We start from the raw sequence: 16,407 nt of genomic DNA on the forward strand, positions 1-16,407 counted from the left end.
TTGGTTGTAGTTGGTAGTCTACCAACTACAACTTAAGAAAAGAAGTGCACCCACCGACTGTACTTAAGAAAAACCAAATGATCAATTACTAGCAAGAGATACACTGAGAACACATCGAACGATTTGTATCATATACAGAATATAAAACATCTAGAACGCACCGAAAGAGACAATAGAGTAAAATCGCATTGTGTTTGCCCCATACATGCGCCTGATACGCACATCACATCGAAAGTCAATATATAGAGATCGGAGGGGTGGGTGCATTTTTCAAGTGGTTCACCTCACTTTATGTCCCCAATCATGTTTCATGCACGTTATCTTCATTGACATTCCTTCCCTCGGGAGAGCATGACCTCTCGGTCCCGAACTAGCAAGTTGGGCTTAAAATATCATTCTACGTTACTGTATGGTAATATATGTGGTATCATCAATATAATTTACACTGCTTGTCCTTGCGGCATGTTATAATCTAGGGGCTCTTACCAAATTATATATCTTATCAATGGGCATGTGTTCGGTCTGAGCTCTCCAGTGTCAAAATGGAAATATAACATATCATAACAGGTATTATTCCTAGTATTCCATTATGAAACAAAAGTCTGAAGATCCTTATAACAAGAGGCAGGGAGATCGACATCAAAGTTGACTTTTTTGTTAACTAATTTTAGAGGAAAATGGCCCAATCTTTGCTGATTTAAAGTTAAACGAATAATTAATAGTTCACTCCTAAATAATTTCAAAATTGTTTGGCAAAGTTGACAAAGGAAAAATAAGAATATAGATGTTTGTAAATAAGCTATTCCTGGCACGTTACACACCAATGAATAGGCCTGAGGATTAGTTGAGGGGTACTTCCGGAACATTTTTATTGAAATAATTTTAAAATTGTCGAATATGTTTACGACGTATATAATTGAACATAAAGTAGTCAATATGTTTTATAACAATAAAAGTTTTTACATCCAATACATTGCAAAAAGGACCAAGAAATGATCATTCCAGTGATGGTTTGGTGATATAGAACAAATTGTTCAGTTCAGCATATTTTACAGTAGATATATACATGTTTTCCATTCGTCGGCGGTGCATGTCCTTTTGTCCAGTCGCTTATTGGACATAACATGACAATTATTAGCATCAGAGTTGAGAGCCTTGTGTATATTGTCACTGAATATAAGTTCCATCGATCATTTATGAACGTTTTGGCCAAATTAACGTTTTTGAATGTTTAATATGTATTATAAGGTTTAGCGTTATGAGCATTATACCACATAAACATGTTGCAACTAGAACCGTTTGAACTAAGTTGCATACGAATATCTTGAACAAGTATTAAGTTATGGACTAGTTTTTCTTTTGCATACGTTTTCAATATTTTAAGGGACATTCTTTGACAAATGATAGAACCAGAGCTATATGTCTTGTCACACGTATGCATATTGCCATAAAAAGCATATACTCAAAGTTTAATGTGAAAATCTAGAACAATATTTCAGTTATTGTCAAGATGAAAAGTTTGGATAACTTTTATCACACAAGGGCTTATCTTGACAATATACAAAGTCATTGTTGACATGCGCACACAGTCCAAGTAGCATATGCACAAAGTTGCATGTCTTTATCCTTTACGGTTTTCGCGGTTTGGCTGAGGTAGCACTTTTTTTGACAACGCCAACGACACCAATACTAAAACAATACCTCGACCTCGAGCTAAACAGAACAGGAGAACAGAACACAAATTTATTTCAGTACATATCCTTATATCTACATCAATGACAAAGGTTAATATAGCGCATGATCATTTAAGAAATAAAACATTTGAAAGACGGTTGTCAATGAAATTCGTTTGACAGAATATATGAAAGGGTATTTTATATGTATAGCCAGATAAATTAGTAATGATCATTTACAGATACAAATATTATGTTATAATTCTCGGAGGGGCCGTATCAATAGAGAAATTATTCGTAGCTTCATTTATCTTTACTTATTATAAGCGTCACAAGTGAACCTGTTTTTATTTTCATTTTTACCCAATGTTGTGCTCATTTTCACAATCAGAAAAAGCGGACAAATCAAAATTCATTTTAGCTTCCAAAGACGCCCTCCCTTAAGCATTGTTATTATTTTCCCAAATGTTTTCGGAGATAATGATTTATTTCGTGTGATTATGCTATCCTTTAAGATAAATATATATGTTATACTCTCACTTCTCTTAAGATACTTACATCGATAGAAATTATCTTAAAGTACTCTTATTTCACTTCCATGCTTCGGTTTAAATAAAAACAGATTGAAAATCGTTTTTGTTAATAACATAATTAAAACTTTTTAACCGGTAACCAAAACAAGAATACAGTTAATAAATAAACATGCTATATTGGCGGTGGTCGCATTCAAATGTCGAATGATTGACAGGGGATAGACTTGAGCTCCTGCTCCACGAGAGTAACTAGCTGTTCCAGGTGGTCATGTGCATCCTCCACGGTAAACAGGTGCTGGTCTTTTGGCGAGGAAACGTAGTCTGTCAGTTCTTGTATGCTAGCATCGTCTTGGCCGCCGATAATTAGCCCGTACACATTTGCCGTCTTGCCAAGCAGCTTGGCTGCCTGAACGGCGTCCCCGCCACAATTCGAATTTCCGTCCGTCAAGATGAGCACATCCTTTTTCACGTTTGGTTGGCTCCGCATACCTGCACACAAATACATATTAATAACGTTCAAATTAAAAAAGATCAATTACATGAGAAAAGAAAGCTTGTAAAAATGACGCCATACACGCGTTGTTAGTCGGTGCCTACCTTTAGAGGCGGTGAACATGGTGCTACGGGCGTAGTTGAATGCGGTAGCGGTGCATGTTTGGCCGCTCAAATATGGCATCCCTATGATGCCCTGCTGCACTGCCACTGTGTTCGCCTTATCATTAAAGTCAAAGATCTCCCGCACAGTGGTCGAGAACTCAATCAGAGCCGCCTGCTGATGTACCTTTCTCCTTGTCTTGAGATATATTTGAAAAAAACGATCATTTTGTTCATATTTACATTTCAAGTACGAGCAAAAGAACAAATCTTACTATGAACACGGTTAAGGGACAAATACTCGAGTAATCGCTGTATAAGTACGCCAGCTAACCTTAAATGGGTCTGGTTCCGGGCAGAGCATGCCCAAAAGGCGAGCCAGTTGGTTCTTAGCGTCATTGAAGTCCGATGCTCCTATGCTTCCCGAACCATCCACAATGACGAGCAAATCACGAACGAAACCCACTGACAAACTATTTGCTTGCGAGTTCTGGACCATAAAATTGGATGTGATGGATTTTGCAGTGGACTGGATGCTGACTCTTTGACCTGAAATATGTTTATTACTTAAACGTATGCTAAAGAGGAAAAAAAACACTATGAATGATAGTTTCTAAGAATCGATTTTTACTGACTATTCGCTCGTTTTACATTTTATGGGAAGGTTTATGCCTTTACGGTTCGTTTTCATTCAACAACCGTCTTTCCATCCTTTCATTCGCCGTTTATTTTTATTTCACATACGCTTAAAGGTTACACATTCAAGCGACGACATATGAAACGTACTTACTATGTATTCAATTTATATATACAGCAGGTACCTGTCATTTTGATCTCCTCCATGTCTGGTGGACAGGGGCTGCCGCCGTTGGACGGGTGTCGGAGGATAGCTCGTTCTCGGGACACCTGCCCGAACCCAAACGGCTTGGACCACGATGACCAATCCGAAACCTGGCAGTCTGTCCGTCGGAAGAGGAATCCACGGGCGCCTATCGCCAACATGGCCGTGACCCACAACACATGCAGTATCATCCGTTCCAAGTGCACCATTGTCAGCGGCAGCTAGAAAATAATTGCAGCTTTGGTGAGTTGGTTCTTTATATCTTAATTTCAACCGGATGTTAATGACGATTTTGCAATATTTCAAGGCCAAAACTTTTGTTTGTAGTATATTTCTGTGATACGCACAAAAACATCTCTTTATGATACAAATATATATGGTTACCGGGTATCCACAATATACATAATTGTACATAGGCTACTTTTAACAAAGAGAGATAAAGGCATATTGGTAAAAGTTAAACTTATTGTTGAGCTTGTACATAATTGTTATTAAATGTTGTGGACATAAAGCAAAGATGATTTAAAAATACCCACAAAATATACATCTTGATTGTCAATTTAACAAACTAGTCAACAACAACAAAAACATTCGCACGTACACCAATCACGAATTCTTTGTTTGCAGAAAGAGGAAGTTTTCAATCAAGTAAACAACGTCTCTATTGACATCAGAAAGCAGTTTTTTTCCTGTTTATCAGGAATAATATAATTATACAATAAACAACGTTTCTAATTGGTCAGTTAAATCAATATCAAATGTTTTATCTTTCTACGTCCTAGCATAAGGCTCAACTAAATATATGCCGTTCTCACCGTGAAAATGTAAAACCTAGGATCAAAATAAACCCACCTACTAATTGTGTGTCTTAAAGAATGAATTGCGAAATTTATGTCATAATCGGTGTATGAACGCAATTGGGCTGGTCACAGTGTGTGGCGTCCCGCAATTCATTACTTATATTTACACCAATAGTTTATTATTTCATTCAAGAAATGTTAAAACAATACGTCATTTAATTTAAGAAAACTTTTCAGTAATCCTTTCTTACCCATTCTGTTAATAGAACAACCCGACTGTAACCGAAAACATTTTATCTAATGACGTCACAATAACGCGGGAAAAGATCAGCCACTTGAATTTACCTTTAAAAGTAAAATTGAAACACTTATGGCAACAATACATTTAACATATCGTAAATATACACTTTCTAAAATGTTGATTTATATTTTACGGCACCTGCTGACACAATTCAAACAATAACAAGATCAACAATTTTCATGTTTACTGTTATGCGATCAATTGCGATCCGAACATATCCGAAGATGTTGCGTTCATCGGATGATAACTGCAATGGCCGAAAGGCAGTTCATTTCAGGATTGAAATGTAAATGTAAACGTGAAATGTTGGGTTAAAACATGTGGAAATATGACTTAAGAGCATTGTTCGTTTTAGTATAAAACATAATTATAAATTAATAGAAAAACGTCCTTTCATTACAAAGACAAAAATTAAATAATCTATGTAATTTCGGTCAAGGAATTGCATTACATTTAGTGTTTACAAGATAAACTACTTTACTTAAAAATGAATCACTCACTCGTAAGCACACGCACGCGCACGCGCACGCACACACACACACACACACGCAAACACACACACACACACACGCGCGCGCTCACGCACACGCACACAAACGCACACGCGCGAACGCACACACACACGCACGCACGCACGCACGCACACACACACACATACACACACACACACGCACACACACACAAGGCATAGGTCTTGCAGTATGCATAATTTCACTATTTTGATAGCGCATGAACATAATATAAAAACAGCATCGCTAACCTAAAATGCCTTATCGTTTTAAATTGCAATCTTCACAGCTTTAAGAAAGTAATGTTATTACATATCCATTGAAACTGATCGTTTTCAATGAATAATGTTATAATGCAAACACTGTTTAATTGCATGCACTGATAGGTATTGCCCTTCTTATGACAAATGCTATTTTATGATTTTGCCATACAAGCTTTCAAAATAATAAAGGGTTTTAATAAGTATCCCATGTTTGTGTACATGTATATTACCCGACGAAATGAAACAATTATATTCCCTTTAACCTCTTGTTAGGCATTTTTTAAACTGTACGCTTAGTTTGTGTATCATCTTTTACTTCCTGATTCATTCATTCTTCCGCATTCTACGTTGGTTACCACTAATTATGTTATATATTGTAAACTTACCATTTAAGCCTCACCCCATCATAGTAGGGGGAAACAATATCATAATTGTACTAGTGGTTTTAAATATACTTTTATAATGAAGTTTTAGCTCAATAGTGAAGACTACTAAAAGCAGATATGAATCACTGTCAAATACATCTCTTAAAAAGAACTTTAAAGAACGCCGTTAAGCGATATCTGGTAGGGAGTAAAACCAAAAACATCTTCAGTGGCGGTATTAGATACCGCCCAACCACTATCCTCCAAATGTGTATCGAACAAAGAACATTTAGGTGAGAGACGCTTACCACAACCACTCGAACGCTCTTATCCTAGTTTTGAACGAACCGACACTACCTTTGGTGAAAAGCGGACACCACTATGACTTGACTTCTATCAACCTGATTTGGATATAACCCATAACCTCTTCTGTGAGAGGCGGTCACCAACACCACACGACCTTCATCATCTTGATTGGTATAGAACCCGCAACACCTTATGCGAGAGGCGGTCAACAAAACCACTAGACCGTAATCATCCTGATGGGAATATAACCACTATCCTCCAAATGTGTATCGAACAAAGAACATTTAGGTGAGAGACGCTTACCACAACCACTCGAACGCTCTTATCCTAGTTTTGAACGAACCGACACTACCTTTGGTGAAAAGCGGACACCACTATGACTTGACTTCTATCAACCTGATTTGGATATAACCCATAACCTCTTCTGTGAGAGGCGGTCACCAACACCACACGACCTTCATCATCTTGATTGGTATAGAACCCGCAACACCTTATGCGAGAGGCGGTCAACAAAACCACTAGACCGTAATCATCCTGATGGGAATATAACCAATAACCTCTCTGTGAGAGGCGGTCAACAACACCAGTTTGACCATTATCATCCTGATGGGAATAGAACCGACAACGTCTGTCATGAGAGACAGTCACCAATTCGACTTGACCTTCATTATCCTGATTGGAATAAAACCCACAACGTCTTCCATAAGAGACGGTCACCATCACCACTTAATGTTAGTCATCCTGATGGGGAAATAACCCATAGCCTCTTCTGTGAGAGGCGGTCAACAACACCAGTTTGACCATCATCATCCTGATGGGAATAGAACCGACAACGTCTTCCATAAGAAACGGTCACCATCACCATTTAACGTTAGTCATCCTGATGGGCAAAAGGCCCATAGCCTCTTCTGTGTGAGGCGGTCACCATCACCACTTGACCTTCACCATCCTGGTGGGGATATTATCAACAACCTCATTTGTAAGTGGCGGTCACCAACACAACTTGAAAGACCAAAGACAGAGGTCAGTGAAATCAAGCGAAACTAAATATCAAGGAAAGCCACGCAAGACATTTTTATAGAAGCCAGAAGAGCCAATAACTTACTTGATGGTCTGCAATCAACTGTTACCGAGATTAACAGGAGGACTATTCAAGGGTATCAGTTAAGGAAGGACCACGCCACTTAGAGGTTATTGGGTTCCAAGACTGGCCTTGGCACTATTGAAAAGATATGTAATACAAAAGCGCTAGGTGTTTTTTTGCGTTAATTAGACATTATGCGAACATGATTTTTTAAGTTACGTTCATCAAAAGGGTTAGACACCAGATCGTACAAATATCGGCAAAAACAGTATTTCCTCTTAAACGCCAACAAGTGTCACTGCCTTTATTACATAAGTTTAAACTACTACTACTTCTACTACTACTACTACCACCACCACCACCACCACCAATCCTAAATACAACAATGTTTCTGCAAAAGTTTTTGTCTGTAAGTTTTGTAATTTAAGAGCACCAATAACGCCAACGTTATCTATATGTCCCAATTTAGTATTTTATTTTATCCATATAAGGAGGGAATAAGTATCAATAAATTTGCTGTCTGATGATCCAAGAATACTGTATTCATCATTCCATGTTTGGACGGATCATAAGAGCCCCTTCTATTCAAATGAATGGGCATGTTCAATGTCGCCTATCATGATGACAACCCTTCATTCCGCGCATCTTTTACCTTACATGATGCCTAAAGTTGTTTACTCATTTAAACAAAACATAAAGAAAAACTCGTCCTTCATTTATATGCACAGACATAGATCGCTCTTGACTTTAGGTTTTGAGTTGCATCAGATATCTTAGTTTTACTAGATATAACATGCATTCGAAAGGTGTGATACTACACTGAATGTCTACAAATTATTGATAACAATATTTAAGCTCATGATCCTTAACATTGTTCAACAAACAATGCATGTTGCTGCATTTTTTACAGTTTTCGAATGTAAGCTGAGTTCCTGATATAGATCAATGAAACCGCGATTTAAGCTTCAAAGAACTGGATAGTATTTTTAGCGATTTTGGAAGAAAATCCGGCTAAATCCGTTTAAAACCGGTATCCGTTAAAAAGTTCCCACTGAGTACACACCCTTATGCACCCTTCAATTGTAACCAGGACTCCCATGTCGTAGAATAGTGGGGACTTTGACTTTCGTTCCAGCCAAGCCCGGGTAAATTCACAACACTGCGGGGAAGAACTGACGGTAATATCCCCGCCAAATGCCCCGCACCCCAGGGACCCTAAGTAAGGTCCGTTCCCCGCTATTTTGGCTTGAAGATAAAATCAAAGCATCCACTCAGCACTGCGGAGCCACCTGAAAGGTAAAAACACGGCCTATTTCCCCGGTTATCCCCGGAATACCCCAGGACCTTGGGGTTTGTGGTTACAATTGACTGGTGCATTACAGAGGTAAGAGCAGTATTACCATTGTCCCTATCTCGTCTGCATCGCATTGATATAGGCTTACTTTGAGGCCAATAAGAAAACCCGGGGGCGTCCAGACTTGAAAACTAGAAAACAGTAGCGCAATGCTTTACTTTAAACAGTAAAAAAAGGAACCTCAAAGTTTCCCTACCTATTTACGCGGTGCTTTTTCAACGGCTTCCAGACACAAACTAACCATTTTATACCCCCGCGGGTTTTATTATAATTAACATGACGTTACCCAATCAGAATGTTCCATTTTGACAAACTCTCTTGGATGAACAAAAGTTCATTAATCTTAAGAAAAGTAGTAAACCAGTAAGAAAATAACTCATTTCGTATCAATTTAGATTTACCAGATTAGTTCAGACTAGACTAGTTTTAATGCTCAAACCATAACAATAATATTGGCGCGGGCAGACCTTGATAAACTCAAATAAGCAAGCATTAATATTTGTAATACGAAATCGTCCTAAAGAAATGAAAGCCGTTTGGCAAAAGCCGTAAATTGTCAAATTCTTTATAACCTTCGCTCAGGCAGAAGATGTTTATTTTCAGGTCTCCAGACTTAATGATTCCTGGAACATAACACTATCGTTCACATATCGTTGTCAATCAGAATAAGATCAATTGTATATTGTTGTTTTTTCAACATTGATATACTTGCATTTCTAACCTAGAGTCTTAATATCAGTTTCAAACCGTTAGTGCAAATAGCCCTATGCTATGGTCTGTATTCAATAGAATACTTATCCTCATCTTTAGAAATACCTCTTTCACTACATTATCTTTTTCATTTGTATAGATAAAACTTCACGTTCGTATTGTATAACAAGCTTAGGTTTTTGACGACATTGTTTATTTTGATATTGCGACTTCCGATTGAATTAGATAGACGTCAATTTACCAATGATATACGACGTTAGGAATATCAGCTATGATTTCGGTTACATTTTTTTATTTTCCATTGCAGAAAATACTGCTAATTTTTTTTATAGTAATCCATTCATCGTTATCGGCAGTTGATGTTACCGTCCAATGAAAACACGGAACTATTTCTTCTTAGATTTAGACCAATCCAATATTGATTTTTTGTTTAATATGTCCATACTAGTTACCGATTTACCCTTTTCCAAGGGGGAATACTATCTCGAGAAGGGGTCTTCAAACTCTTATAGTACTCAAAGTTGATCGTGATTTCATCGCGTATCGTACTACCTGTCGTTGTGCATGACTGTAACCAATAGCGTTCTGATAGGTCGGAATTAGATTTGTAGTATTTGATTAGAACAAACATTTTCAAAAATGACCAAAAATCGGAGGGTACCAAATGGTTAGGGTACGAAATGACTAGTTCCCTCTCAAAATACCTTCCAACATAAGTCATCAATTCCAAAAAGAGCACATGTCATTTTCTTTACTCATACATGAATACTTTCTAAAAATGTTTTTAAATAATATCTTCTATATTACCCCTTTTCGCATTTTTTTTGCTTTAAATAACAACAGCACATGTATAGTCCGTTCAAATTTTCGCAATAATATACTAAAAGGGAGACAGCAACTACATACTGTTTGTGTAATCAAGACTTACCTCCCTTACACCACAAATTGGACTGATTCTGTGTCATTCGGAGCTTCTCGGCCATTATTTTCAATAACAACCGTAGTCTGGAGTTCCTTCCCCTTTCTGCTACGCAAAGAACTGAAGCCGGGAACCAGAACATAACAACCGTTGTTTTCGATAAAATGGCCGAGGAGTTCCGAATGTATCTTGGTTATGTCACACTAAACATAAACACCAGACGGGCTGGCTGTAAAATTACAATGAGTGATTTCTCAAACTTCTGACTGGTATGTAGTTTATTACTGTTCATATGTTTATGACCCGATTATAATCAAACATTGATATCTTTGTATACTCTTCGGTATTCATTATTTAGGCAGTGCAAGTAAAGTTGGTGTATCAGCTTTTAAGTTTTTCTTCCTGGTTCAATAGTAAACACGTGAAGATATAAGATTTGAGGCAAGAATTGTCAATTTAACTTTGTTGACCAATACATTAATTAGATAATGTCCATTCTTGAACTATGTATTAAGCAAATATAGAAGGATTAATGTACTCACAATTTTACATTTTACTGTACACCAATATGCTGATTTATAAAGGCAGGTTGGTGGAATTATCGGAAAACTGAAAAAAAACGAAACATCGGAAACACTATCATTTTTACTAGTGTTTAAAATAAAGTTTTTGAGGGGGGTTGGTATGGGTAGGGGCCTTACTATGGAGTGTAAGAGATTTTTTAAGTGTGGTGGGTGGATAGGGAGGGGTCGGGAAGTTGGAGGGGGTGGGGTTAGGGTTAAATAGGTTAAGGGGCTATCAAAATGTCTTAAATACTACAGTTTATTACCGGAAAAAACACACTTTCATTTGCCCTATCATATAAAGTATTGTAATGGATGGGGGGCTTAGGTTTTGTCTAATACTAAAAAAGTGTTGGATGGGTGTATATCGTGTGTGATTGACAATGGGGTGGGGGTGGTGGGTTAAGGTTTTGGCTAATACTATTATGTGTGGGATGCGTGTTTATCGTGTGTGTGGGTGATTGGCAAAGGGGTGGGGCTGGTAAGGTTTTGGCTAATACTATAATGTGTGGGATGGGTGTATACAGTGTTTGTTGGTGATTGGTAAGGGGGTGGGGTTGGTAAGGTTTTGGCTAATACTATTATGAGTGGGATGGGTGTGTGGGTGATTGGCAAGGGGGTAGGGGTGGTAAGGTTTTGGCTAATACTATTATGTGTGGAATGGGTACATATCGTGTGTGGGGGTGATTGGCAAGGGGGTGGGTTTGGTAAGGTTTTGGTTAATACTATTATGTGTGGGATGGGTGTGTAGGTGATTGGCAAGGGGGTGGGGGGAGTCAGAAGTGTGGAGGAGCTATAAAAATATCTCAAATGTTACAGCTAATTACCGGAAAACACTTTATTTTCCCCTATCTTATACAGTATCGTGTGCGAGGGGGGCACAAATCCTCCAGCTATGACCCTTTCCACCCTCACAAACGGCATACTCACCCCACACAGTGTATAGTTTGGTTTGGGCCCCAGCTTCCCGCCAACTCCGACTTCCCCACCTCTCACCACACACACGATATACAACCATCAACTTGGAGTTGTGTCTGACCTGTAGATGACCCCTTTAGATTTTAGGGGTCATCGGGGCGAAGGTCAAGGTCACAGTGACCTTGAACGAAAAAAGCTTGTCTGTGTGATAACTTGTCAATGCCTGCACCCATGGCCCTCAAACTAGACATTTAGATTTTTGGTGACCAGCTGATGATTCCTATGGATTTTGATGTCAAAGAGTCAAAGGTCATGGTCATAACACACTCTATCCTCACACTTTGAATGGTCATAATCTTAAAACTGCCTCAACGGCATCCAATACCAGTGACAATTCAGCTGTCATTTCGGTCCATTCATATTTCATTTAATTGTCCCATGGGGGGGGGGGGCATCATGTTTGACAAACATCTCTTGTTTATCTGACGATAATAGGGTACACTTAATACTTTCACAATTGTGCAAATTCAGTCGTCCAATGGATCAAGTCCCGGGCAAGAAACTCCAGGTAGATGCCTCTGCCCTGGAGGCGACCTACTGCCAGCCCTGCTCCCACGATGGGGAAACGCTCCCAGCCGAGGCCTACTGTACTGTTTGCAAGGAGTTTATGTGCATTAACTGCATAAGTGTCCACAAGAAAATAAGAATGACAAAGTCCCATACACTTCTTGACAAGAGCAGCATGCCTTCTACTATGCAAGATTTTACAACCAAAGAAGAGAGCACAAAACCTTGTAACATTCACCCTGAAGAATGTATCAAATACTTCTGTCCGACCCATCAGACACTCAATTGCGGACATTGTTCAGTACTTGATCATCAATCTTGTAAACAGCAGATCATTTCTGAAATTGCTAAAGCCTTCAAAGAGGGCCAGAGTTATGAAGGCATCAAACAGGTTATTGTCAAACTACTGAAGGACATTGATGCGTGTGCATCTGATGTTGAAGCGAACACTAAGCTCGTAAAAGACCTTGGAGAACGCGAGATTTCTAAAATAAGGAATTATCGAGATCAGATTAACAAATACTTTGACGAACGTGAACAAACACTCCTTGAAACCATTGCCCAGATGATAAACATGGATGAAATACTCCTAAACTCACTGAAACCAAAATGTGACAACCTTAAGACCCAGGTCGATGAAATTAAAGCAAAACTAGCGGCGCAAGAGAGCAACAATAGCCTGTTATTTATTGAGGCCCATATATCCAAAAGCTTGCTGGAGGGACTCCAATTAAGTCTTGCTGAGATTAAGAAGAAGAATACGATACAACAGTATCAGATTAGGAAAGACCCCGCAACTGAAAGTTTGCTCTGTTCCAGGACAGGCCTAGGCACTTTCGAAGAGATTGATACTTCACAAAAGCTAGGTATTTATTTTAGTTGCTTAAACAGTATGCTAAACTGACATTTTAGAGTCCTTTTTAAACTAGTGTACTTATTTAAATAACAAACTTACGAATAAGGAGACAAACCAATGATACAAATTAAAATGTTAAAGAAGAATATAAAATATTCGATTGAAACAGTGCACATAAGTAGTTAATGTTTATCAACCAAAGGTCAGACATGTGAGCATTCGAGGAGGTCCACATCACAAAATGAAGACGAGAAGATACATGCAGCATCTGATCCTGCTTCCAACGTAAAGGCAGTTAGGGACGAGAAAACCACTACATCTGATGCTGCTACCAACACACAAGCCGTTGTCGACATCCAGGCTACCCAAACAACCAAGACGTTCACGGCCAATCCAGTACCAGAACCACCTTTGAATCCTAGTGGAACGCAAACATCTGCAAAGCAAAAACAAAGTAAATATTTTTAAATTATAACCTAGATCTAATATTGTACTACAAATTGTATTGTCTTCAATGTAAAATATTTGTTTCCGTAGCAAACAGTACTTCAAATGCACGAAAATAATTACATTTTTATTCCACTCCGTAAATATGGTTGTTTTTGTTCCACTCATCTGTTTAGTGTCTGAATAGGTAACAATAATCTTGACATCGGCCATATTCTGAAAATAATCCTCAAAGTTAATACTGCTTTGGATGTGACTCAATAGTGATAAAAGTAATTAAAAGAATGACCAAATATTGTTTTGTGCGAAGATCTTACACATTAAATATGTTTTGCGAAATACTGCCAAACACATTATAAATGCGAAACCTGTACAGAATTAAATCCCACGCCGATGATATAGTCATGTGCGCGACATCAAAATATGTGTTTTCATTCTCTCAGCCTATCAATGTCTATTGTTTATACATTTTGTTTAGCTAATGGAACATGCTTAAAACGACCAAACCATTCTATAATTGATATTTTCATGTTGGCCACTTCGTAGAGCAATAAATGCTGTATTTTTGTTCAATCTGTAGTGAAATCTCAGTGCATTCGTAGCTCCATCGGGCAAATTCGTACAGCCATCATATAGGCGGTCTGGAAAATTCGTTGGTAATCGATAATGACATTCTCTTTTTTTATGACAATTCAGTATAAGTACTTGCCGGCAAACCGTAATAGACCTTGGCATATATACAATCATATAGAATATTTCCAGTAGTCGTACCAAAAACGTTGGTTAACGTACTTCCGTCGTTGGGCAATCGATATTACTCGTATGAAGCATGGGCCTTGTCTTACAACAAAGCAACTAGATTAAGACGGGTATGACCGATCGGGGTGAACCGTAGCCTAAACCGTGATTAGAGCCAGGTTTATATATATTGCATCATTTAACGAACAAAGTTTATCTTATTTACGTGCGCAAATATACTACCTCAACATTAAGTTAATATGCATTTAAATATTATTTTAAAAATGTATGGAATAAAATACTATGTTAGTTGTGTGATCTGTTGTATGGTATAACTTCACATTTGCTATGGTAACGTGTCATATGTTCTTTACACAAGCGACTCGAAGTAATACAACCCCACAATCAACCAACTAATATAGCATACCCTATCATGCTTATTTTCATCATTTAAAAGGTTTAAAGGTCAAAATTTTACCCCGAATTGTGTCATCAGTTTGCTTTCACATTATAAATTAATGAATAACATTGAAATGTTTTGTTCCAAATTGTATCATTATGTTTCCTTCACAATATAAATAAATCAATAACATTGAAAAAGTCATACAAGAAAAAGATACCTTAGTATATGAAACATGGCAAAGATGATCGTCATATAGCTTGGACACATAAGTATGGCAATTCATTCCTTTAATATTGTTTACAACGTTATATGACGTTTCAATACAATTTTATTTATATCATGATACATATACCTATAATATAACTTTGTAACATGGTAACAAAAGTACATCTGTGTAAACCTTTATTTGGTGTATGGTAACATTGTTTTTGTTTGTTTTATTTCCAGAAACACAGAACAAAGTGAGCAATGACCTGACTAGCCTGAAGTTCACCTCAGCCCAAGACATCCTAGTCAAACCTTCATCTGACAATCGGAACTGCCAGCTGAGCGACATTCTTCTCCTGTCTGAAGACAGGCTGTTACTGAGTGACAGTACAAATGGAACATTGAAAATCGTAGACCTCAAGACAAGCAGTCTAATGACCGAAGTCAGTGTACCAGGCATGCCATGGGGCATGTGTCACATCCCTGGGGACATGGTGGCTGTTAGTGTTTCTCATAGTATTCAGTTCTTGGAGACACGGGGGAAACTCATCCTCGGGAAGAACATCAAGGTGGATGATGTGTGTCGTGATGTTGGTTACCACAACGGTAACTTAATTATTTCATTCGAGAGCGGAAAGGTTCAGAAGTTTGATATGGAAGGGAATGTGTTGACAGAAATGTCAAATATGTCGTTTAAAACCCCTTGGTACTTGAAAATAGTCGGTGACGATCAGACGGCAGCCATATATGTGTCCGACTTCAGGAAGTTCGAAATCACTAAGCTGGACATGAACTTGAACATTCTCGAAACATTCAAGCACCCCGCTCTATGTCATCCAAGAGCTATCACTGCAGTGGGAAACCAGCTGATCATTTGTGGTTTTACTAGTGACAATATAATGTGCCTGGACCTGCCCAGTGGCAAGATGACCCAGCTACTGGGGAAGGAGGAAGGGATAGCGAGGCCACACTGTGTCTGCTACAGTGAGCAGCAGAACAAGATGTATGTTGCCCTCTGGACACTTGGGGATGCCGACAATTATGTTAAGGTGTATGATACAACATCAAAATTGAAGTAGACATATTTTCTTTGAATAAGCAACAGGGTCAAGTTAACAACTATGCACTTACATTTCAACAGAACTACAGAATGTTTGTTCCTTTATATATATATGTATGTTTCCTGTGATTGTTGTGAACATTATAATAGTATGCTGTTAAGAGATATTATCACTACTTATACTATTATTATTATTTATTATTATTATTTATTATTAAACTTATTTTTATTATTATTATTATTATTATTATTATTATTATTATTATTATAGGAAAGAATCTTCTTTGTGTTTGTTTGTTTGTTTATTTGAGTTTATCAAGGTCTACCCGCGCACATTGGCTGCATTATGGCTTGACCCCGCCGTGACGCCATAACGACTTAAATTGTGTTTAAAT

At 37.9% G+C, this 16,407-nt stretch overlaps 2 protein-coding genes across 3 annotated transcripts in view; one reads left to right on the forward strand and one right to left on the reverse strand.

Moving 5' to 3' along the window:
• The window catches only part of LOC128238173 (uncharacterized), a 29,358-nt gene extending 13,063 nt beyond the window's left edge, over window positions 1-16,295 (forward strand). Inside the window, exons 1-4 of one of the 2 annotated variants that reach the window (XM_052953789.1) lie at window positions 10,423-10,522; window positions 12,266-13,167; window positions 13,360-13,611; window positions 15,193-16,295. In XM_052953789.1, the coding sequence (XP_052809749.1) occupies window positions 12,273-13,167; window positions 13,360-13,611; window positions 15,193-16,031 (1,986 nt within the window). In that variant the 5' untranslated portion in view covers window positions 10,423-10,522; window positions 12,266-12,272 and the 3' untranslated portion in view covers window positions 16,032-16,295. Of the gene's footprint in view, window positions 1-10,422; window positions 10,523-12,265; window positions 13,168-13,359; window positions 13,612-15,192 lie in introns of those variants that run through there. The other variant, XM_052953790.1, reaches the window with a different exon arrangement.
• On the reverse strand, window positions 1,730-10,289 carry LOC128238175 (collagen alpha-3(VI) chain-like). The gene is made up of 5 exons (XM_052953792.1): window positions 10,263-10,289; window positions 3,622-3,862; window positions 3,135-3,349; window positions 2,804-2,999; window positions 1,730-2,695 (listed from the first exon to the last, which is right to left on the reverse strand). Exons 2-5 carry the CDS (start codon window positions 3,848-3,850, stop codon window positions 2,400-2,402), a joined length of 936 nt encoding a protein of 311 aa, XP_052809752.1. The 5' UTR covers window positions 3,851-3,862; window positions 10,263-10,289; the 3' UTR covers window positions 1,730-2,399.
• Window positions 16,296-16,407: the final 112 nt, after the last annotated feature.

This window comes from Mya arenaria, chromosome 6 (genome assembly GCF_026914265.1).
Source record: "Mya arenaria isolate MELC-2E11 chromosome 6, ASM2691426v1".
In the NCBI taxonomy this organism is placed as follows: domain Eukaryota; kingdom Metazoa; phylum Mollusca; class Bivalvia; order Myida; family Myidae; genus Mya; species Mya arenaria.